This window comes from Loxodonta africana, chromosome 22, assembly GCF_030014295.1.
Source record: "Loxodonta africana isolate mLoxAfr1 chromosome 22, mLoxAfr1.hap2, whole genome shotgun sequence".
Lineage (NCBI taxonomy): Eukaryota > Metazoa > Chordata > Mammalia > Proboscidea > Elephantidae > Loxodonta > Loxodonta africana.
This window is the reverse complement of record NC_087363.1, coordinates 22,316,604-22,341,252: the sequence shown is the minus strand read 5'-3', so window position 1 is coordinate 22,341,252 and position 24,649 is coordinate 22,316,604. Positions and strand designations below refer to the sequence as shown.

The following is a 24,649-nucleotide window of genomic DNA, read 5'->3' as shown; positions in this document are numbered from 1 at the left end:
CCGGACCCACGGCCAGCTCTTGACTCGCCCCTGTTCGCTCCTACACTCCTCTCAGTCCCCGCCCCTAACGCCAGCTCCGAGCTGCCACCGTGGGCTGGAGCTGTATTCCGGCCGTGACCTTCGGAAAGATCTTCGAGTCTCGGCTCCAGGGAGCAACCACACACACACATTCAGGCTCTTTCGCACCCGTCGACTTGCGGACGTAGTGGGCATGGCGTTCATAGCCCGACTGTGGGATCTCCCGGGTGAAACCTGGCGGCTCTAGGAACCCTGGAGCAGTGGCGGTGGGGTCCGCCCGAGCTCTTTCTCAGCTGCGCCGACCCCGGAAGCTGGGCGTCCGAGAAAGCGCACTGCTGCAGACGCACGTCGGAGGGCCGGACCCGGGGCCTTCTCTCCACACCCGAGGGTGGGGGGCGGCCGGAGGGCGAGTGGGGCAGCCCCGGTGGTAGGTACGAACTAGAGGCGGGGATCGGGGTGTGCGCGCCCGGACTGTAGTGCCCTTGAGCTCTTGCCGGCCCTGTCGGCCCTGTCTCTCGTAGTAACAGTGGAGAAACAGGGCCGAGTAGGAGGCCGCGCCTCCTGGGTCACTAACGCTGCCTGTCGGAGCTGAAAGGGAGGCCGCGGCCCTCAACTTCAAGCCTCGGCCCCTTCCAGGGCAGCGCCCAGGTGGACAGAGCTGCCTCTGGAATCTTTCGGACCCGTGTTCATGTCCTGCCTGGGACAGTTCCTAGCTGGCTTCCACTCTTGGAGCCTCTGTTCCCTTTTCTGAAATGGAGGTTGCTTGTCTCTGAAGGTCTGGCACTCAGCAGGCGCTCGATAAATGCTTGTTTAAACTAAATATTTAGTTAAGCTTGTTTGTGACAAATATAAAATTAACAAAAATTGTAAAATTTTTGGCTGGCAGTTTATGCTGACATCTGGAATCATGGGTTAAATTGGAGGAAAAGTTTCAGCATACAATGACAGAACATACAAAATGTCAGAAGCAAAGCTCCCGAGCAAAGGCACTCTCCTCCCCCTTGCAATATGAGTTAGGAGCATGTAGAATTGAGTCCCTGCTATGTGCTGAGCTCCCAGCTGAGCCCTGGACATTCACTGGCAAATGCACTGCTCACCAGGGAGTGGTGTTATTCTCACCATCTTACTGATGCAAGAACTGAAACTCAGTGACTTGCCCAAGGCCACACATGCTGGGTCAAACACAGATCCATCTGACCTCAAAACCCTTGCCCTGACCCACCACCAGTCCCATTTCTTAGCAGGGACTGAGCTACGGGTTCATCCACTTTAACTCAAAACATGAAGAAAACATAACTGATCAAAAAAAGAATAGGTGGGTGAAGGTCTAAAATGGAGTCAAGGAGGTGATGGAGCAAGAGCAAAGCCCCTTTCAGGCAGTGGGTGGATAGCACACTGGGCCCACATGAGGTGGGGGTGGGAGCAACTTAAAGCTCAGCTACCCTCCTGGTCCACCCCCCAATCCCCAGGGTGGCCGCCACATCTGAGGGGACCAGAGCCACTTTGGGAAGCTGGACCCTGTGATCTCCCTATTTCCACCTGTCTGGGGCTAGTGACGACCTTCAGAGCCCACCTCAGCGGCTGACATCACAAGAAAGACTTGGGGACCTGGGAGTCCTCAGGAGAGCCTTTCTCTGAGACATGAAGTCTTGGGGTCGAATGCTGTGGGCCCTCCTGTCTGGCCCAGGAAGGAAAGGAGGCATCCAGAGCTGGGCCTTCAGTTCATGGCCACCCCATTCACCTCTGGCTGGGTTGGTGAGTGCCACACAGCTGGTCAGCCACTGGACAACAGTCTTTGAAGAGAGAGGCATCCCTGAGGCCCGGGAAAGCAGTGAGTACATCGTGGCTCATGTCCTTGGAGCCAAAACAGTTAAGTGCAGTAGTGTCAGGAGGGTGGGAAGGGTAAAGAAAGAGAGGACCCTGGGGCAAGAGACATCTAGGCTTTTCTGCCCCCTTGAGAAATGGGCTCATCACCTGCCACCACCTGCACAGCCCTTGGCGTAGCTGAGACTGGTGGGATTTTTCTGAAGGAATGTCTTATTAGGTGCCGTTGAGTCGGTTCTGACTCATAACAACTATGTACAACAGTAGGCAGATATTTATTCATTCACCCAGCAAACTATTAGGGCAGTTGGGCACTAGGGGTTCAAGGATGATCAGATGGCCAGATCTGAGCCCCAGGCATTGTCCACATTAGAAACCCAGTTGAGATCCCCGGGCTCATAGAACCAGCTACTCACATCCTCTGTGGGGTCAGTTTCAGAGTTTGAGGCCGGCACTTTGGACCCAGCCTCTGACACCTCAGCAGCTACAGTGCATCCAGGAGCTGAGTAGCCTCAGACTGCAGAGGTGAGGACCCGTGGGCCAAGACGTGGGGCTCTGTCAGAGAGGAGGAAAGCGTCCAAGGACTGGGGAGGTGTAGGGTGAAGTAATGGCAAGAAGGGAGTCAGGGCAGTGCATGAGAATGGAGGTAGGGACAAAAGGCCTTGGATAGGAGTCCAGGGCCCAGGAGACACGTTTGGCCACTAGTGGTATCCCTTAACCCAGGTGTGGTTGTGCCAGTACCTCTGTCACTGACTACCTCCTGGCTGTCCCCTCTGCAGGATGCCGGTGCAGTACATCCTTGGGGAATGGGACTTTCAGGGGCTTAATCTGAAGATGGTGCCCCCGGTGTTTATCCCTCGGCCAGAGACAGAGGTGAGAGCTGCCAGGGAGGGCTGGTTGAAGACTGGGTGATTCCGGGCACCTGTCTTTCCTTAGACTTCCTCCAGGGGGCGCTGGGGCTCCACGACTGCCATGTTCAGAGGCAGTGTCCTTCCTGTCTGTCTCCCACTGGCCCCCTTGACTGTCCTCTGGTCCTCATCCTGCCCAGGGTGCTCACACTAGTCCTATGCACTGAGTGTTCAGCCTGTTCCTGCCATTTTACTGGGAGCCATCCTTTCGCTGGGTCCAGGAGGGCCCGAAGGCCTACCTGAACTGTGGGAAACAAACACCCTCCAGCAGTTCTCAGGATGCATGGGCGAAGTGGAGAGGGCTTGAGCTGGATACCTGGAGGTCCAGTCTCAGCTGTGGGACCTTGGGCAGGCCACTAACCTCTTTGGGGTCAGATGATGAGCGGGCTGGACATCTAGACCAGAGGATCTGTGATTCAGTGGTCTTCATAGATCCGGTCTCTGGTCAGGTAATCACCTGTGTTTGTCCCCCAAATTATGAGGGCTAGGGATGTGTGGCCTGATATTCTGTCCTTAGGTGAGCCCCGTGATCCTGGGAGGGATGCTTTCTGTGGTGCTTTTAGGGCTTCTGCTGACCTTGTAGGTGACAGAGCTGGGAGTGAGAAAGAGCAGACCAAGTCAGGTGGATGAGAGAGGTTGGGTGGGTTGTGAGAAGGGTAGTTTCTGGAAAGGTGCCCAGGCACACAAACTTTCCTAGGAAAGGTCAGGCCCCATCCACTTGCCCTAACCAGGGACGTGGAGCCCCTTACTCTTCAGCCTCTGTGCCCAGCCAAGAGACCTTCTGCCCCTCTCCCCACCACATCATGAGATTGGCAAGCTAGATTCTTGCCTCACTGCCCATGTCAGGGCTGAGGTCACAGGGCAGCCAGGTGGGACACATAAGGGTGGCTCCTGGGTTCCCAGGCCGAGCCCCACACCTCACATGGGGCTGCCCCATCTGGGATTGGCATGAGCTGGGATGGGGTCAAGAGCAGAATGTGGCCTGCCACCTGTAGGCTTTTAGTAGGCCAACCTGTGGCTCCCCTGAATGTGTGACTTCTGGCATGAGGTCATTTACTACCCTTGAGGCAGCCAAGGGTCAGGGCATGGGAGGGCAGCCACCATGGTGACCTCCAAGTCCCTACACAGCTGACCTGGCACCAGCCACATATTCTGGGGCTCTGAGTGTTGGGTGTGGACTTGTGGCCGCCACATGGCCTGCCCCTTTCCTGGATCGGTCTGGCCAGCAGAACAGCCCCACAGCAGGGGAAAGGGCTGTGGTTGGGCAGCTGGGGCCTCCCTCACTGTACAGACATTTCTGAGAACTTGCCCAGGTTTGCACCAATGTGAAGCCACATCGAGGGATGCCTTACCAAGAACTCTAGAGGACGTGGCCTGTGGCAAGGAGCGGGGAGGATGGGTGTGGGGGGAGGGGTCGTGTTTCTGATGATGGATGCAGAAATCTGAAGTGCAAAGTTGCGGGCGGCAAGAGGGCCACGCGAGTTGGGCTTATCCTGAAGGTGGGAAGATGACCCAGTCCCTGGCCTGGCAGTTTGTGTAGTGGGAAACCCAAAGCTGGGGATGTGAGTCATTCTTGCCCAGCCTGGTGAGGTGAGGCTTCCCATGGGTGTTTTGTCTGTGATTTGTAGGCAATGCCACCTTCCTGAAGCTGCCCTGCCAGGGTCACCATCCTAATGAGGGGTGCTCGTGGCACTCAGGTCCTGCTGAGGCCTTGGGGCAAACTCTTGAGGAGTTTGGAGTCCACGTTAGGGCTGGGACTCTAGGCAGAGCCGACAGCTGCATGCTTCCTGCCGCCTTTCCACATACCCCTCTCCCCACCCTGATGTATTCTTGGATTCTTCTCATGTTCATCTGGACAAGGTGCCCTGGGCCCCTGACCAGCTCAGCTCTCAGCTTCTCCCAAAGAACCACCAGCTTCAGGCCTGAGGGAGGCTCTTCAATGGGCAGGAGAAAAAGAGTTTCTGGTCTTCTTGGGGTAATTACCACCCCTGTTCCCCAAGTGGACCCACAACCAACATGAGCCTGGCAAGTAAGGAAGAGGCAGGGGGCTGCTCACAGATCTAGGGCTCCATCTCTCTGCCTCATACCTGGCGTGGGCTGGCCATCCGCATCTGTGATTTGTCTGTCTGAGGTCAGGGGTGTCTCTGTGAGGTGGCTAGCCAGTGTGGCCAGTAAGGGGTCTTCCTCCAGCCAGGGTAGGTCTGTCTGTGGCTGGGAAACCAAGAGATGCTCACACCCCTGACAAGTTCCAGCCACCCTGATGGCCTGTCTGCATGTGGCCTCACCACTGAGACCACAGGTTCTCGGCTATAGCCCTAGACTACTTGTCTCTGCCAGTCCTAACCCTGCTTGTCCTGGTTGCTGAGCGCCCCAGTGGTCTCCAGCAGTGCCCATCACAGGGCTGGTGGGAAGGGGAGTGAAAGCCCTGACCTGCTGGAGCTGGGCTCCCTCACTTGCAGGTAGTAGTTGATTTGGTATGGAAGGGGCTTGGAAGGGGTGTGGAAGGTCGGGCCTGCTGGCCAAGTTCTGCTGCCCTAGAGTTGTTACCCTTGAGATGGGGAAGCTTTTCTCCTGGGGTTGGGAGACCCCAAAGGCTGAGAAGCTTTTCGAGACTCAGAACATTTGGAAAATGGGTCTGAGTGACCTGGGGACCTCTGTCAGTTGGGGCCTGGCTGGTGCCATTGGAGGTTTGAGGGGACCTGGCAGTCTGAGATTCGCAGGGTGGCTTCCTGGGGCCACCAAGAACTTACTCTGCACTTGTGAAGTAGCCCAGAGGCTCTTCTGGGCCAAGCCTTCGCTGTGTGGAACACCCTGTGATGGGTCAGACTGCAGCCCTTCCCATCATGGAGTCTTTGGTTTGGTGGGAGAGGTGAACCCCAACCTAGACCTTAGACTCAGGGTGGGGAAAGCTGTGGTAGAGCCATCCTGGTGGGAGGTTCGAGGAAGGCTTTCTGGAGGAGGTAGCCCTCTTTTCAGATGATAAGCACCTACTTGCTGAACTCCCACCAGGTCTCTAATCCATTCCTGCCTGGGGACTGGGGCCCCAGAAGCCTCTTGGGGGGCCCTCCTGCCCCATCCATGGGGACTCCTTTGAGAAGGGTCTGAACTACCTTTTCCCTGCCCCGCACCTGGCCACTCAGGCCCTGTACTCCACTGCTGGTTGGAAACATTGCTGTAGTGGCAGCCACCGGGGAATGGAAGCCCTCTCCCTCAGGCCGCCAGTCCTATAATAGCTCCCATGTATAGTCCTTGCAGGCAGCAGATGGGTGGAGAGACTTGAAATCCTCTTGTGAAAATGTCTGAAAGTGTCCCCCTGGCACTGAGGCAGGCACAGTGTGGTCAGGCTCCTCCCATCATGCCCAGGCCCCTTTCGCCTTACTCCATGTACCCTCGGCCTCCTTCTGAAATGGGGCTCAGTCGGGGCTATGTCCCTGCAGCCATGGAGGGAATTCCCTGACTCTTTGGCCTAGGACTTTCTGGCCTCGCCCTGGGGCTCACCTTTCCTTCCCAAGATTGATTCCTGGCCACCAGGAGCTGCTGCAGGCCAGGCTCCAGGCAGGGCCTTGACCACTGGGCCTCAGTTTCCTCATGGTTAATATAGGGAAAGCTCTGGAAGCAGGGCCTGACACAGAGTGTCCAACCCTCATCTGTTGTGATCATTGTCGTCACTGTGAGCCTGAAACGAAAGGATGGCTGTAAAGGGCTTACCTGGGGTTTATTGGGAGCCCTGGTGGCACAGTGGTTAAGGGCTTGGCTGCTAACCAAAACATCAGCAATTTTCATCCACTATTTGCTGTTTGGAAATCCTATGGGGCAGCTCTATCCTGTCCTATGGGGTCGCTAAGAGTTGGAATCAACTTAACAGCAATGGGTTTGAGTTTTTTGGTTTTGGGGTTTATTGAGCACTTACTATGTACCAGGCACGGGGTCAGTGCTTCATGAATGTGGTTCCGTTTAGCCCCCACCACACTCCGATGAGGTGGGTTATTCTCAACTGTGTTCAGTTTTATAGATGGGAAAACTGAGGCATAGAGAGGCAGGGTAACCTGCCCATGGACCCAGCTGACAATGGAGTTCAGTGGCTTTGGCCACTCCCCCTTTCCATATACACACAGGGTTAACTATGCTTGGGTCTCTGTGCCAGGACCTCCAGGGCCAGTGTAGCATCAACTCTGACCTCGAGCACTCTGGCCTGCAGGAGCTGATTGACTGGGTGCTGGAGGAGGAGGCCCAGAGGCCCTGTACAGCAGGTGCCCAAGATGGCCCTGTCATCCTGGAGGTGGGCTGCGGATCAGGGGCCATTGCCCTCAGCCTACTGAGTCGGCTCCCCCGGGTAAGCCCCACTGTAGCTCTATACCCCACCCCAGGCAGACCGTGACCACTACTCACTGTCCCTCCTACCCCTCGGCCAGGAGTACCTGAGGGGAATGGGCCAGAGGAGGGATGACAGGGCCCCCCACCAGCTCGCCATTGTCACAGCCTCCGGCTCCCATCTCTATCTGTCTGCCAAACCCTGGCCACGGCGGCGTGAGAAGGGCTATCTGACATTTCCCTCCTCTCCTGAAAGGGGGCTGGGAGGGCGCTGCTTCCCAAGCCTGGCCTCCTCAGGCACCCTGCAGCCCTTGTACCCTTCTTTGTTCTTGAGGCAGAGCCAAGTTATTGCTGTGGATAAGGAGGACGCTGCCATCTGCCTGACCCAGGAGAATGCTCAGAGGTTGGAGGGCTGGGGGCCAGAGGGCCAGGGTGAGGGGGTCGGACTTTGGGCCTGACTCTATCCAGGTACCAAACCCATGGATGTCTAATTTCTACTCCTAAAAAAGGGTGGGGGAGTGGGGGTGGGACTCCCACAGCGTTATGAATGAGTAAGTATCCTGCTGGCCCAAGAAGGGGTCATTGTCCCTCTGGGCCATGGTAGCCAAGGTGGGGCTTGTCCACCATGCTTATTTCCCCCTCCCCCCTCCCCGTCTCTCCAGGCTTCAGTTGCAGGACAGGATTCGGATTGTCCCCCTTGATGTGACCTTAGGTACCCTCCCCACCCATCTTCCCTGAGGGAGGGGCCCTGGATACAGGCACCATTCCTTTCTAAGAATGGGCGAGTCACTGTTGCCACATGTGTCTCCTGGGCTGAGCTGACCTGTGAGGGGATCAGCCACAGAGTCTTTTTTAAACCTTCTGAATCTCCCATAACTAATGAGTTTAACTAAGGCTTGCTTCTTGGCAAGAGATAAACAGAAGCTCCAGAGAAAGCCTTCAGGACCAAAATACCTGCCCTGCAGGCACTCTAGTCCATGTTGCCTATAAAGGCCAGTGAGGCCATGGAGGAGGATACAGGCAATCAGTGAGGGCTTCCTGGATGTGGCAGGTTTTTGATAGGAAGAGGAGAGGGCACAGATATTCCAGATGAAGAGCTGTCATGACAGAGTATGGATACTTCTGGTCAGGCTGCCTTCTGGGGAGCCTGGGTACTAATCTGCAAGGCTAGCTTATCAGGTCCAGAGACAGGACCAAGGCATGGCCCTGGGCAGAGGCTACCCGGGGGCATGGTGGCAGATGGAACAACCACCTCTTCTTTCCCAGTGAGCCAGTCCCTGATGTGTCTTCTTCTCTGACCACAGAGAAGAGCTGGACACACCTTCTGCCTTGGGGCCCCATGGACTTGGTGATCAGCAACCCTCCCTACGTCTTCCACCAGGACATGGAGCAGCTGGCTCCTGAGATCTGCAGGTGCCGGGTGGGACAAGACGGGGAGACCAGGCCTGAGGAGGTCTAATGGGAGGGGCAGGAGGGTGGGGGCCAAAGTGGGCAGTGGTATGGAAAGGGTGCGCTCTAAAGCCCAAAGACCTATCTGGGTTTAGCTTATGCCTTCCTGCTTAAGACCACTGAATGGCCACCGAGCCTCTCTGAGCCTTAGCTTCCTACCCATGAAAGGGGAGTAGCAGAGCCTTGCATGGCCGTGGTGAGGGCTAAGTGACGACTGAAGCATGGGATGCAGTGCAGAGCCCATAGTAGGTGCTCAGGAAATTGGAGCTGGCACTGTCACTCTCAGGGTGCCCCCACACACATAGAGAGCATCATTTTACAGGAGACTGAGGCCTAGAGAGGGAGGGCACCTTGTCCAAGGCCTTGTGGGGGTTTAGTGAGAAAGCTGGGGCTAAAACCCTACTCCCAGCTTTTTACTGTGCCACCCTGCTCCCCAACAGGGACTGAGAACCAGAGGGAGCTCAAGAGGACCTGGGTGGGGGAGGGGTAATAGGGGGTACTCCTGCTCCAGGGCTGTCAGTGGATGGGATTCACTGAGCATGCGGGGGTGTCGCCACAGTAGGTAGGGGGATAGGAGCTGCCCTCCACTTGGAGCCACCTCTTCTGGGTCCTCAGACTTGCCTCTCGAACCAGAGTGTGAGTTCCACGGGGCCCCCTTCTTCCGTACTTTTCAGATACCACTCCCCCCACCCAGGCTCTCACTTATCATCGTCTTCACTTCAGGTATGAAGACCTGGCAGCCCTGGACGGCGGGAAGGAGGGCATGGATGTCATTACCCACATCCTGGCCCTAGCACCCCAGCTCCTGAAGGACTTTGGGTATGGGTGAAGTGTATCTCCTGGGTCTCTCCCCAGCAGCCTCCTTCCCTTCCAGTGGGTACTGGGCATGTCCTGGCAGTCCTTGTGCTCCCACCCCTCCCAGCCTGGGCAACCCAGGAGTGCAAGCACTGGCCCTGTCCGGTTAAGCTGACTTAGCTTCTCTCTCTCACACAGAAGTGTCTTCTTGGAAGTGGACCCTAGGCATCCAGAGCTTGTCAGCAGCTGGCTCCGGAGCCGACCTGACCTGCACCTTTATCTTGTGGCTGTGCGCAAGGACTTCTGTGGGAGGTGAGACTCTGCCCACTCCCCCCGCAGCCCCCAGGCCATCTACACCTGTGCTGCCCATCGTGGCTGTGGCCAGAATATGGCTGTGGTTGTCGGGACAGGGTGCTGTTCCCACTCCCCGCTCATTCCCAGGGCACAGGCAGCAACAGGCCCTCATCTCTGCCTCCTCAGGCCTCGATTCCTGCATATCCGGAGATCTGGACCCCAGTGTGGCTGCCCTGTGGACACCTAGCCAGGGTTCCATCCTTTCTGGAATGCTGCCCGGAAGGAGGTGGATGGTGCCTTCCAAAATCCCAGATGCTCGTGGCATTTCCTGTGGCTCTGTGATTCCCCATGCTCTACAATTCTGGGGGACTTGGGGGTAGAAGCCAGGGTGGACGTGTCCTTCCTGGGGTGGCAAAGAGCAGGGGCATCCCCAGCCCAGCTCAGGAGTTGGATGGACCTGGGTTCTCAGCCTGGCTGTATCATGTCATTGTGGGTAAGGACAGATCACTCAATGTCTCTGCTGATGGAATAGGGGAGGCCCCAGGCCTACCCTCCGAATTGTTGGGGAGGTATTGGGAGATATGGCCAGTAAAAACCAATAAATGGTGACCTAATGTTTTTGTTGCTGTGATTTGTGGGTCCTCTTCTGCCCCAGCAGGGAGCAATGTGGACAGAGGCCCATGGGTACTCGCTTCTGGTCCTGGATTCTTGGGGCTTGGCACTGAGCAGCTCACTTCTGAGGTTTGACTTAGCCCCTGCCATCCTGGATGTACCCCCACACACTCCCCTGACAGGGCCTGGGTATGGAGCACAGAAACTTCATCTGAGCTTCAGCTCATGGGTGACCGCCTGCTCCCTGGAGGGCTGAGACTGAGAGTCCTAGCTGCATAGTTCTCGGGTCACATAGCCACAGTCACTTATCTGAGGGCTTGAGCCAATGACAAGTGAGCAGGACCCTTACTGACGTTTTATTCCCAAGGCTTTCAGCTAAAGCACCCCTTCCAGCTGACCTTGAGGTTTTAAGTAACCCATCTGTTCCTGGTTGGGATTGGGGAGAGTGAGAAGCCAACAGAATGGATTCTAGATTGTAGCCTCCACCTCAGCTCTGGTCTGTGCAGACTCAAGGCCACCAGGAGGCCTGAAGGCCCAGCCCTCCTGTCTACAGTGCCAGGAAGCCCACAGGTTGGCAGGGGCCAGTATGAGCCTACATTAGGGTGAGTGCCGTGGGGCATGGCAGACCAAGCTAGTTCATTCTGCCTGACCCTCTGTCCTGGCATTTTCAAGGGCCTGACCTGGTGGTGTGGTGGTTGAAGGCAGTGTAGTCTGGTAGGCATTAGCTTCTACTGAAGCCAGGAGACTTGGGGCCCAGGGCTATGCCTTGCAGTGGAACCTCAGGCAGCTCCTTTCCCTGTGAGGAGCTGGCTGTCTGGCTTAAGGCCATTACAAGGTAGCAGCCCCAGTTTACTCTGTCAGCCAGGTGGAGTGTGTAGGCTGGCCTCTGAATGCCCACTCCTCAGGCAGGGAGACTGAGGCTTCAAGACAAGATATGACCTGCCTGGGGTCCCATGGTGGGAGGTGGTGAAGTGGAGATGGGAAGTTAGGTCCCTGTCTTTGGGGAGTGTGTGTTGCAGGGCTCATACCCAGCCTGAGCGACTTATTCTCCTGTTGTGGCTAGCCATCCCATTTGCTTCAGCAGAGGCCAGGCTGCAGCATCCAAGTATGTAGTGTCCTGTCCTGTGCCCAGTCCCATCTGCACGGACCCTGAGCTGTCCCCAGCATCTTTTGAGGAGGAGCTGGGGGCTCCCCCTTATGGGTACTCCAGAAGGCACCTAGGAGGGTGGAGTATGGGACAGGCAGGGTGGGGCCCCCCACTTCCTGAGCCCGCTGTACTCTGAGACCTTCACACCTTAGCCTGCCAAGCTCATCACAGTAGTGCCCTTTCTCCCCTCCTGCCTGCGCCCCTCAGCTCTTGGTGTCTTCAGCAGCATCTCAGGGTGGCTGCCTGACCCTCATGGTGATCCATTGTCCCCTTGTCCCATAGTCTGGGTCACCTCTCAGCCAGTGCTGGCTTTCCTGGTATTCTCACCCTCCTAGCCTCAGGCCTGTTACTGAGGAAAAGCCTTGGCAAGCGTGTGGGTGTGACACCCCAAGTGATTGTGATGATGGAGAGTGACAGTGTAGGGGCAGCTGGGGTCACTGAAGCAGGAGTCACCCTTGGGGGCATCTTTGTTTCTAGAAAACTGTAGGGCTCGACTCCATGGGGAAAGAGGTTCAGACCACGTGGATTGGCAGGATGGGCCTCAAGCCCGCAGCTACTAACTTGCCTGGGCCCTGGGTCTGAAGCCTGAACACTGTGTTGGAGCCATACCAGCCTGGGTTCAGATCCGAGTTCCACCCCTTGTAACCTTGGGCAGATGACTTCCCCTTCCTCAGCCCTGGCTCCCAAGCCTGAAACGAGACCAAGTGCTTTACCATAGGGTGGTTGTTGAGGAGACCTTGGGATGCTCCTTTCATGGGCCATTGTGGGTGTTTTCATTGCCTGCCCTGGAGGGTCTGCACGGGGGTAGTTCTGCACCCTTGGGCATCTGTCTGGTGCTGGACACCATCACCTTCCCCCAAGGCAGAGACACAGAGCAGTCGGTGGAGGGAAGGAGGAGTATCCCTCTTGGGCTCTAGACTTCTCTCTGCCCTTTGGAGATGGAGCCACCAAGAGGCTAATAGCCTGATAGCCCAGGACCTCCCCATAGCCCCTCCTTCCCCTTCCTCACCAGGTCCTAGTGCCCCAAGGCCCAGGGCTCCAGCTCAGTGAGCTGTTTGCCTTCTTCCCTCCCTCCTTTCTGGGCTAGGGCCACACACTTGAGCTGCTTCCTTTGCCTGTGTCCTGGAGCCTGAGGAGGCAGAAGTGCAGCACGGGGAGCTGATGGTGGAGCCCAGGCTCTGCCTGCTGACTGCCCGGCCCCCTTCAGCCAGAGCCCCAGAGTGTGGGCGGGGCGAGCAGGAGGCCCAGCTGGACTGGACTCACTCTGGGAAAGCAGTTCTACCCCCTCTTCTGGGGAGGCAGTTGGATGCTTTTCCCAGCTGTCCATAGGCTTATCCAGCTGCTTTACTGAAAAGTGTCCCAAACCCCTAACTACAAGAAATGCACCTTTTCTGCTTTCCCATTTCCATCTGGTCCCCAGACCACCTCAGCTGCCCCCAATCTCTGCTCTAAACCCTTAGCCGGCTCCCCAACCTGAGTGTGGCTTCTGTGTCCTGCAGAGCCCCGATTGGAAGAGGTAGCGGAGGGCAACTAAGGGAAAAGCCCTGGGACCCCTCTTAAGGCCCTGTCAGTGCTCTGAGTAAGCTTCCATCAGAACAGAAGGTTTCACTGCTGACAGGGTTTGAGAAATGCTGGCCTGGAGTGGGAAGTCCTTTAATCCCTGTAGGCCAGCCTGTTCTTCCCCATCCACTTTCAGATTCTTCACTGACATGGACTCCAGCCTCCCTGAGCACACCTTCTTCCCTTTGCCCAGGCAGTGCACCAGGAATCCCCCTGGCCACCACTCCAGTCTAAATCGTCCCTCTTTCAGGCTCCAACACAAATGCCATCTCCTCTGGGCCATCTGTCCTCCGTCTGTGTCTACTCTGCCTGCCCCGACCCATACTTCTGCTACCAATGACATTCTGTCCCCCGCATTTGGAAACATTTTTTCCCTCATCTCTCTGGGACCCTATGCATCTCTGGCAAACCCCAGACTCAGTAAATATCTACCAATAAGGTGACAGTGAGAGCATTTTCTAGAATGGCCCATGTCTGACACAATGGCAGCTTACATACACCCTGGCCAGCAGGGACAGGAGCCTGTGAGGGTCGGGCCTCCAGCCCGAGCCAGGCAGCTGTTTCAGCTGAGCCAGCTTCAGCGGCTCAAGTGCACCTGATCCCTGCACGGTGGCCATGCTGGGAGAACAGGCTGTTCTTGGCGGTGGCAAGGGCGGCGCCAGGTTTCATGGATCTCTGGGCCCCAGCCAGGGTGTTGGCCAGCACAGCAGCCTGATCCCCCTTATGACCTGTCACCCTGGACCAGCCCTCTGGGCTCAGCTTGGGGCCGGCAAAGCAACCCTCCCTCTTGTGGTAAGCAAAATAATGACCCCCAAAGATGCCCTCATCCTAATTCTCAAGACCTGTGAATATGTTACTTTATATGGCAAAAGAGACTTTGCAGATATCTTTAAGTTATGGATCTTGAGATATTAAAATTGGATTATCCAGATGGGTCCAGTGTAATCACAAGAGTCCTTACAAGAGGGGGCAGGAGTGTTAGAGTGAGAAAGGATGTGAAGGTGGAAGCAGAGGTAGAAGAGACACAGTTGCTGAAGGAAGAGACCATGACTCAAGGAATGCGGGCAGCCTCTAGAAGCAGGAAAAGGCAAGGAAACCGGTTTTCTCCTAGAGCCTCCAGAAGGAATGCAATCCTGCCAAGACCTTAATCTCAGTCCAGAGAAACTGATTTTGGCTTTCTGACCTCCAGAACTGCGAGATGATAAGTTTGTGTTGTTTGATGTCATTAAATTTGTGGTAATTTGTTACAGCAGCAATAGGAAACTAATACAGATTTTGGTACCAAAGTGGAGTGCTAATGTAACAATTAACTTAAAAATGGGGAAGTGGCTTTGGAATTAGAATCTGGAATGGGCAGAGATGAGGAATTTTGAGTAGCCTGATAGAAAAAGTCTGGTTTGCCTTGAACATCTCTCTCCTGGGGGCCCTCAGGGTGGAGGTGGAGAAACCCCCTCAACCTGGAGACCTGCAGTGCCGAGACTTCCTACCTGTGTGGCTCACTGTGTTTGAACAGCACTGGGCCTCTCTTAAAAGGAGCAAAGGACTGCCCAGTGTGGGCCCCGGAGAGACTGACCCAGGCAAGACAGGCTGTTAAGAGATGGAACTTGGATTTGGCAGGGGAAAGAAGGAAGACTGACCTCTATGGCCCATCTTCAGTGGCATTGGGGCCACCCAGGCCTTCAGAGAGGACCTCAGAGACTGGGTCCTCCATGGGATCGTGTGGCTGCCCAGCTCCCTCAGTGTGTGCAGTAGAGCAGGAGTCCTGCACTCTCAAGGTTATAGGTACCTCATCTGGGAAATGAACATAGGAGCCCCTGCCTCAGCTGAAAGACCTGACTCTTCCATGGATTTTGGAGGACTGGGTTCCCTTCAGCCAGCAGGCCATACCTGGCTCCTGCCACAGGCCTGAGCTAGGCTGTGTCATCGCTGTGTTCCTGGGGTGGGATCAGGTCATCCCCAGGGCCCTCAGCCTTATAGTCCCCCAAGTTGAGGTCACCAGTTGACCTGTATCTAAGTCTGGTGCCCTCAACCCTGCCTCCATTCAGGTTGGGACTGGGACTTCACGCCACAGGAGGGGTACTTGGGGCCTCTGGAGGCCCCATCCTACTTTGCCAGGGCCTAGGGCTTCTGAAGACACAGCCCCGATCCAGGGGCCACATAGCTACTGGGAGGCCAGACATGGACTGATGTGCCTCATGCTAGGTCTAAGAGCTGAGAATCTGGGGGGCGAACAGTCTGGACACCTGGGTTCAGGGGTCAATTTCGTGCTGAATCCCCTGGATATGCTTTGGATGAAGCCAAGAGAGCCTGTTTGTGTTGAAAGGGGTGGATCTTAGTGAGACCCATGTCTGTTCCTTAATCCTCCCCAAACCTCTGTTTGGGGCTTACTTGAGGTCATACAGCCTCACCTCCTGACTCCCAGTCCAGTGCTCCCCTCAGCCCCCACTGCTTCCAAGGGCCCATGGTCAATAAATTAGGTGGTGTTCATATGGCTTTCCAGGTAATCCCTAAACCCTGGGATTCTGGCCCATAAAATCTTCCAGGCCAGGTTCATGGGCTGACCTCGGGCCCTGGGTATGTGGACAGACTTGAGTCCCTTGAAGCCCCTGTAGCTGTGCAGAGAGCAGGGTTCCCCCCTTTCAAAATGAGCAAGCATCTCTTCATCTGAGGGAACTGACTGTGTACCCTCAACCCCAGCTCCTGTTCCCCAGAGCCTCCTGAGGTATCTGGAAGGACTTTTGGGCATCTTTGGCCCCATAATCAGGAATCAAATGTGTAGGAGCTTTAAATTGTGGTACCCCTCGCCTCCCACAGATGCCCCAACCACCCTGCAGGGAAATGGTGAGGAAAGGCCCATTTCACAGCTCCCAGGGTGGGAGCGGCCAGGGAAGCCTACCAGCCAGTCTCACAGGGAGCCCTAACCCAGGCTGCTCTCCACCTGGTCCTAGCTAGAACAGAGGGCAGAGAGTGGGCTGCCTCAGAGCAGCTCTGTCCCATGGCAGGCAGGCCTGGCTCGATGGACCCCTTCTCAGGGCCTGGGGTCTCCTCCAGAAGTCCCACCTTTTTCCCCAGAGCGGGGGATGCCTCCTCATTGCCCCCTGCTGTCCCAGGTCTATAGCCCCCTTCTGGGGCACGTGTCTGGGGGAATGGAGAGGTCAGACATCCCACCCTTTGAGCCCAGGGAGCAGGTTTTTGGGACTGGAAGTGCTCACAAAGATCTCCGTGCTACAGATGAGGACACTGAGGCCCGGCAGGGTGGGAGCTCAAACCAGGTGTCTTCTCTGGCTCTCAGCCACCAGCCCTGCCTCCCCTGGTGCAGACTCCCACCCCTGCCTTGCTTTTGAAGGACAGTCCTGCCTGCTGAAGAGGCAGCCAAGTCCCTCTGCCGTTTCCTGGAATTCAATGAGGCTGAGCTACATGAGCAAGCAGAGTGAACCCCAAGCCGGCACTGCGGGGGCCTTGCCTGCCTTTGGATCTTATAGCCAGGTAAAGAATCTGGGCAGGCCCACTGGACCTTCCCCCTCCTCCTCATCTTCCTCCTCCTCCCCATCATTGCCACCATTTCTTGAGTTCCTGCTGTGTGCTTAGCCTCAAGCAGCTGCTCTGCATTTATTAGATTTAATCCTCACATAGCTCTACAGAGGAGCATTTTAATCATCACCACATTGTGGTTGAGGAAACCGAGGCTTGGTGGGGTACAGTCATGGGTCATGTTGCTCAGTTGAGCTGGAAGGGAGGGTGACACTGTCACTGGCGCCTGTTTAACTGTCAGAGACACTGAGGCTGGCATAGCTAGGTCCTGGGCCACCTTCTGCAGAGCTCATGTAGAGGTTCACCTAGGCCTGTGAACCCTCAGGACAAGACCAAGAGCTGCCCCCAGAAGTCTTTCTAGAAGCCCAGTGCTGCCCTGATGGGCCCCTCTCCTGGGGTAGGTGGCGCACAGGGCCAGGGACTCATTCTCCTAAGCCCTATGTGTCAGACTCTGGGGAGATGACACCAGGTGGAGGGACCTTCAAAGGATAGAGCTTGAATGGAAATGCTGAGCCAAGTGCTCCTGGGATGATTTTACTCAACCCTCGTGACACCCGATAAGGCAGAGGCTGTGAATCCTCTCATTTTACAGACAAGGAAGCTGAGGCTGAGGGAGACAACGGAACTTGCTCACATGCTCACTGAGCTGGGACTCCAGGGCAGGCTGAGGGCCCCAGGGTCTGAGGCACGCACTTGGTCATCACTCTAGGCTTGAGGAGGGGAGAACAGAGGACCAGGCAGCAGGGACAGTCTGGGCAAAAGCCCGGAGGCCTGAGACACATGGGCAGAGATGTGTTTGGCCAGGTGGGGGCAGTACTCTCAGCTGAGCTCTGAATTCATTTCTGGGCACCAGGGGCCTAATACAAGGGTTCTGAGGTGAATTATAGGGTCAGATGGGCACCAAGGATGCTCTCTGGCTACCGGGAGGAGGGGGCTGAAGTGGGGTAGGGGGCAGGAGGCTGCAACTGCTCAAGGTCTCGAGGTGGCATTCTGGATAGAACTGCCTCACAGCCATTGCTGAGAGCTTGGATGTGGGGTGGGGTGGGGGCAGGACCACGATGGGGCCCAGAGCTCTGACAGGAGAGGCATCAGTCAGAGACTTTGAGAATGTGGGGTCCCTCAGCACATCCCAGATGTGGTGTGTGGTGTCGGGGGCAGTGGACAGGGGCACCTGCAGCTCCAGACTCGACCACGTGGGGAAAGAGCCCGGAGGGAGCCCTTGAGGTGGAGATGGGAAGGCCAACCTCCCAGGCCTGAGCCCTGGCAAAAACGGTAACTGGCCACACCATGTGTAAGGCAGTGCCGGGAGCCCTCTCCACCCCATTGTATCATAAATACTCTTGGCAGCACATCAGGAATGCCTTCCTTGGCCCACTGTACAGATGCAGAGACTGAGGCTTAACCTGCCCAAGGTCACAGAGCCAGCAAGTGACTGTGCTGGGGGTTGAACCTAATTCCCTAACTAGGTGCGTAGGGCCTCGACCCCCGTAGGGGCCCCGGCAGCTGAGAGGATGCCCCCAGGAACGATGTAAGCTTCGGGGGAGAAGGGTAAATGTTGGGTCAAACAGAAAGCACCAGACACATGCAGCTTCCTTTTGGCCACCCTTGGTGCCTAATTTACATCCCTCAAGGCAGAGGGGCCAGGCGGAGGGGGTGGGGCAGATAGTGAAAGCAGCTGCTACTGAAATGAAACTCTGGTGTCCTTTGGGGTGGGTGGGTCCGACAGACACCCAGGCACTGACCCTGCATCTCAGGTGACATGTGGCTGAAGGGAGTGAGTCCCCATCTCAGCATGGAGGAGGTATGCAGTCTCCCATGTGGTAGAGGGGAGGGCTTAAGGTCTCCAGGCCTGGGAGACTGTGGGAGGGGCATGGGGGTGGATGTGCCTAAAACCCTTTGTGAGGGCACTCCACAGCTGGCACAGAAATCCACTGTCCCTCATTCTGCTCAGGCCTCCTTCCCCACGTGCTGTGGGGCTCATTCTTTCCAAATAGGTATTATTTTTAAGAAAAGATAAAAGCTCCATCTTATTAGCATAAATGTAGTTTACAAGCTCAAATTCTCAACACACCATAAAGTCCATCAGGACTGACAGCAAGACTGTTGCAGTGAACACAAACGTTTGAACTGGGGTTTGGGACGGAAGCTACAGTTTTATGTCAGCCTCAGCTTCCTTTCAGTGTTTAATTTTGGTGACCCATGACCAAGTGACCCCTGATTCTCACAGTGGTTACAAAGGGGAGCAGTGTTTCTGAAGCCCACTTGGCAGTCTTAAACCCTGTTCTCAGCACAAATCCTGTTCTCTGGGCACACAGGGAGGGTTTTAATGTGTCATAATTTGGTGATGTACCCATTTGAGTCTTCGTATGTGTGTGTTTTTTAAAATTTTTTATTGTACCTCATATGAAGGTTTATAGAACAAACTAGTTTCTCATTAAACAGTCAGCATGCACATTGTTCTATGACATTGGTTAACAATCCCACGATATGTCAACACTCTCTTTTCAACCTTGGGCTCCCTATTACCACCTTTCCTGTTCCCTCCTGCCTTCCTAGTCCCTGCCCCTGGGCTGGTGTACCCCTTCAGTCTCTCTTTTTTTTTTTTTTTTTTTTTTATGGGCCTGTCCAATCTTGGCTGAAGGGTGAACCTCAGGGGTGACTTCATTACTGAGCTGAAAGAGTGACCGAGAGCCATACTCTTCAGGGTTTCTCCAGTCTCTGTCAGGCCAGCAAATCTGGTCTTTCTCTTCGAGTTAGAATTTTGTTCTACATTTTTCTCCAGCTCTGTCCAGGACCCTCTGTTGTGATCCCTACCAGAGCAGTCACTGGTGGTAGCCGGGTACCATCTAGTACTGGACTCAGTCTGGTGGAGGCCTTGGTAGACGTGGTCCATTAGACCTGTGTGTGTTTTTTAACTGGGGTTTTTTCAATAGTTAAAAAGAAGGAAGGAAGGGGAAAAAAGGAAGGAAGGAAAAAGAAAGAGAAGGAATTCCTGTGGGAACCTAGGGAGCCCTGATGCACTCACAGAGCCACTTGCCCTTGGGTTCTTGGTAGAGGCAGCCTCTGCATCTCCCAGGAAGCCCACCCCGAACAATGTGACCCTCCCCACGGCCTGGAGACACCTCCTACCCAGCATCTGTCACAGCAAGTGAACCTGAGCCACATGCTCCTGAGAGATCCCAGGGGTTCCATGGCCCTTCCTGGCTCAGGTATGGACCCTCCAGGTACTCAGTCCCTGGTTCTGGGGCAGGGAAGAAGGCCCTAGGCAGTAAACATGGGCTAGGGGCTTCCCCTAGCCCTTGGCAGTACCTCCTGGGGTGAGAAGTACTGGGGAACCCGGTGCCTCTGCAAACCCGGAGTTTCTCTGGTTCTGGGTACCTTCATTTCTGGGAACTGCTTATGTTTTGGAAAGAGAGAAATGAGAAGCAAAACCCTAAGGCCCCAGCGTCACCCTCACCCCCCTCCTCTTCCTTCCGCTGAGTCACAGCCAAGAGCCCAACATCTCAGCCTCCCCTTGGGGCTGCCGGGGTGGGGTGGAACTCAAGGTCAGACGAGGACACAGCATCTGGGTCAAGTCTACCTTTCCTGCCAACAGCCTCCATGAGGAGGTGCAATCTGGGGGTTGCTGAGGGCTGAGGCCACCTCCCCAGGCTTGGAGAAGGGGTGACAAGGCTCTCATCTGTCCTGTCTCCATTCCAATCCTCAGGCCCATCATTCATCCACAAGCATTTTTTGAGCACCAACTGGAAGCCAGGCCCAGGGAGGTGGAATGGGTCAGGTAGGGCCCTGCCCTTGAGAAACTCATGGACTCAGAGATACCATCTGAGAGGCCCTTAGTGCATAGCTGGGTCCTCAGGCCTTGCCCTGGTCAGTGATGGGGAGCCAGGCAAGCTTTAGGCTCTGGGGAGTCCAGCCCACATCACACATGCACATCACAGAGACCCGAACAGCCCTACATGGGCACAGGCATGTAGACATGTGGGCAGGGGTGTGGGGCTTGAGCACTGGGTCCATGATCACAGTGTCCACACACGGGGAGCTTCAGGTTCCGGGGATCAGGTCAGAGCTGCTGGGGCAGAGAAAAAGTCACCCTCTCTAAAAAGTCCGAACACTGTCTCTGAGTCATAGGAGCTTGAGCACTGTGTCCCCATCTCATGGAAAAGAAGGCTGAAGCCCAGAGAAGGCCAGTGACTTGCCAAGGGTCACATAACAAATTGGTATAGGGCTGGGAGGACCTGGGCACTTCATCTACACCCTTCCCCTTTCTGTCCTGGGACTTGAGCTGAGGCCTGGGGCTCCCTAAGGACCACCCTCCATAGACCCCTAGGAGATGAGGCTGGAGATTCTTCCAGCAAGCCCACCTGGGGACCAATCACAGGATCCTCCCAAGCTTTACTGACCATTCCTGGGGCTTTCCATGCACCGCGGTTTCACTAGGGCTATCCTGGCCACGGGGAATGCTCTCTCTCTGATTCCTCAAATAAAATTGCCTTCCAAATTCTACTTAAATGCTCCCAACTTCTCTGCCCTGTGGAACTTTCTCCCATCTCTAGCTTCCTCGCAGCCTCTCTCTTCACCCCCACCCCTTGCTCACCCACCTACTAAAGCTTAAAGTGACCCTGGAAGCTCTAGGCTATAGATGGAGGGTTCTGTGAGGCTGGGGCAACTGGAGCCACACCCAGGCCAGCCCAGCCCTTCGGACTCTGCCAGTCACACTAGGATGGCCCTGGAGTTGGGAGAGGAAACAGCCTCTGCTGGAGTCCCCAGGTGCCCCTAGCCCTGCTCTTGTACCAGGCCCTATGCACCCATCGAGGGCTGTGGGGAGACTGCAGGGCTGGTGGAGAAGCCCTGGGCACTGCACTCCAGGCAAGCACGACTCCATGGAGTTTACCATTCAGTTTTTGCTCATTCCCCCACACCCCGAGCACCCCTTGACTTGTACCAGGTCTGTGCCTGTGCTTGGCAGGGCAGGGGCTGGACAGCATCTAGAGGACTCTCATGTCTGTTGGCTGTTGCCCTGCATGAAATGGCCCCAGACCAAGTCCTCTGCTGGTTTGTAGAGCTCTCTCCTTCCATTTGGTTTCAAGGAGGGAGTGGAGAGGCTGCCTTTGACCCATGAGGCTTTGAGCCCCATAGCTATGTAGCTGTTTCCTATCCCCACCCCACCCACTAGGGGCCTAAGGCTGAGCCTATGAACTCTGTCCAGGCTACAGATGCTGCCACCGCCCTTGGCTTTGCTATGTCTCTGGTCAGAGAACAGGCACAGCTTATCTACACTCTGGGACAGCCAGTTTGTGTCCAGCTGAGTCCCCTGCTCCTAGAAGAGGGGTCCATCTCAGGGAAGGACATTGGGACCTTGCCCGTGCACTTGGCTCCAAGGCTCCAGAGAAGGTTTGGTGGGTTAAGGGGTAGGGCAGGAGGATAAAGCTCACAGCCAAGAGGAAGGTGCCTTTCAATTCACCACGTCTTGTCTCTTCCCTGGCTCCACTAGGCCCTGCCCCTACTGAAAAGTTAGCTTTGATGCTTACCTATTAACCAGTGTTACGTAGTTTTTATTAATTGTAAGAGAGATGGCCTAATTTGTTCTTGCTTGTGCGTGGGAAAGCTGTTTGGTTATGTGGGCTTGTCTTATAACTGGCTGCCTTCTTGGTTTCTAAGATTTGCTGATTGTTGTTCTCTTGGATTTTCTACATTGACACTTCATCACTAAATATACTGACAAATTTGTCTCTACCTTTGTAATATTTATAGCTCTTATTTATTTTCTTTGTCTTATAGCTTGGCTAAGATTGTGAATATAATATTGAAAAAATAGTAATGACTAACAGCATTTGTACCTTGATTCTGACTTAAACAGGGATGTCTCTAGTGCCTCTCCATAAAGGGCACTTTCTATTGATTTTGGATAGATAGCCTTCCCCTAGTTAAAGATGGCTCAGTCTAGTCCTGACTGACTCAGTGTTTTGTTTATTTTAGAAACTTATTTATTTGTGTCATTCATTCATGCAACAAACCTTCAGTGAGCATGTGCTGATTGTCAGGTCTACACTTGGTCCTGGGATATGAAGGAAAAATCTACACAGTCCCTGCCCACAAGGACTAATGCCCACATGGACTAATGGAAGATACAGGCAAGTAAATAGGCCCCTATCTTTAGGCTCTGTGGCATACATTCTATCACTGTCTGCTAGGCACTGTGCCAGGCATTAGGAATGGGCAGTATTCAGGCAAGGCCCTGCTCACATGGAGCTCACAGTCTGGTGGGGTCCAAGCAGCTCACATCCTCTCAAAGTCAAGGTCCCGTACAGCAGTGCTTAACCTGAGACTTTCTCTGCTGCAGAGGTCAGTTCAGTTAGTGACCAAAAGTGCCAGGGAGCTAACTCCCTAGAGCACCCCAAAGCCAATGAGGGGTGGGAGTTGGTAGATACATGCTTCAGCTTCCTTACCCCCTGGGTGGGACAACCCTGAAGTGTGTTCTACACTGTTTCACAGATTTCCCCAGTAGGATGGTGTCTCAGCTGCCCCCAGAGAAAACCCACTAATTAACATTTTGTCTTCCTTCTCCTCCCTGTCTCACTTCCTGTCTCCCCTATGTCAAGAATTATGAAGAATCTGAGATTTTACCTGCCATAGTCTCATGGATGCTGACAGAAGATACAAGACTCCTAGCTCAGAGACAAAGGACAGCTTATTAACTCACAGCGATTGAAGCAGAGTATCAGCATTTCCTGGTGTCAGCTCTGAGCCCCAGTTCCCACAGGATGACTCAATGAGGGCCAGGTGATGCCTGCACATGCAGTGGGTTGCGTTATAGGAGTGGAACCTGAGCTTAGGGAACCAAATCTTTTATAAAAGGCTGCAAGCAAACCTGCTCAACCTTTGTCTCTGGTAGTATCTTTATTACATTTGACAGTAAACAAACCAGACCTTTGCCCTGGAGGGAGACTGTGTGTTATAAAACTCATTCTTGAAAAGTTATTCTGAAACAGAGAGAGAGCAGTCAGTGCCTCTGCCGCAAGTGTGCAGAAATGTGAGAGGGCTGTGGAATACCGTCTCGGAGCACCTTACTGGCGCTTTGTGGCATCGCCTCCCAAATAAACTGCTGGCTCTCAAATCCTTGTCCCATAGTCTGCTTCTGGGGGAACCAAAATAGGGAGCCAACACTAAATGGGATTTCTGGTGTGACTCTCCTCTCTTTTCTCCAGAACCTGGCCTGCAAATAAGGCAGGAGAGCCACGTAAAAGCAGCCAGTTTCCTCACTCAGAATTGTTACTGTTACGACTCTCGGGGAGGTGCTCTAAAGGACTCTTGTTGTTGTTGGGTGCCCTCAAGTGATTTCGACTCATGGCGACCCCATGTGACAGAGTAGAACTGCCCAATAGGGTTTTTTTTTTGGCTGTAATCCTTACAGGAGCAGATCACTAGATCGTTCTCCTGAGGAACGACTGGTAGGGTTCCAACCACCAACCTTTTGGTTAGCAGCTGGGTGCTTAACTGTTGTGCCAACAGGGCTCCTTTTGAAGGACTCCTAAGGCTTCATTATCAGAGCTGAAATATTTAGTCCATCTAGAATTTATGGTGGTGCCCTGTGTGAAGTACACATTGAACTGTATTTTCCCCAAATTGTTCCAATATTGTGCCTGGGGTGTTAAACCTGCTGTCATTGCCTTCAATTCTGACTCACAGTGACCCTATAAGACAGTAGAACTGCCCCACAGGGTTTCCAAGGCTGTAATCTTTATGGAAACAGGCTGTAACATCTTTCTCTAACTGAGTGTCTGGTGGGTTCGAACCTCTGACTTTTGGTTAGCAGCCAAGAGCTTTGCCACTGCACCACTAGGGCTCTTAAAACAACTGCCTAGAATGTTTTATTTTTAGTTGTTTAAATCATTACTGTAAGTAGAACAGTAATTATGTGAAAATCTTGATTATAACAACATAACCAATGGTTGTACTGGGATAAATGTAAGAACAATAAATATTCTTGATGTTATGTATCAAGAACATATGTTAGAATGTATATTATGATACATATGTATGTTACTTATCATTTATGTAAAAACAAATAATGCAATAATATAATAGATGAATGTTATGAAATATACAATGTTTTATGAATTAAGTATATCTTTATTCTACTACCCACCTAAACTTCATGTCTACATGGGGTTCATGGTGAAAGGGGAGCTGAAGGTATGGG

General features: G+C 54.4%; 1 protein-coding gene across 8 annotated transcripts; it reads left to right on the top strand.

The window, feature by feature from the left end:
• The first annotated feature begins 6 nt into the window (after positions 1 to 6).
• Positions 7 to 24,560, top strand: HEMK1 (HemK methyltransferase family member 1). Of its 8 annotated transcripts, none has more exons than XR_010318982.1 (13): positions 7 to 445; positions 1,488 to 1,887; positions 2,276 to 2,367; positions 2,622 to 2,715; positions 6,949 to 7,083; positions 7,400 to 7,464; positions 7,724 to 7,773; positions 8,366 to 8,474; positions 9,234 to 9,329; positions 9,504 to 9,617; positions 9,786 to 16,404; positions 22,426 to 22,580; positions 23,049 to 24,558. XR_010318982.1 is itself a non-coding variant. In XM_003409865.4 (10 exons), the coding sequence occupies exons 1-10, from the start codon at positions 1,660 to 1,662 to the stop codon at positions 9,844 to 9,846; spliced, it is 1,044 nt and encodes a 347-aa protein (XP_003409913.1). In that variant the 5' UTR covers positions 456 to 1,659; the 3' UTR covers positions 9,847 to 18,300. The 8 variants fall into 8 exon arrangements, 1 of the variants encoding a protein (XP_003409913.1); XR_010318981.1 differs by having other exon boundaries at positions 7 to 449; XR_010318980.1 differs by lacking the exon at positions 7 to 445 and having other exon boundaries at positions 456 to 1,887.
• The last annotated feature ends 89 nt before the right edge of the window (positions 24,561 to 24,649 follow it).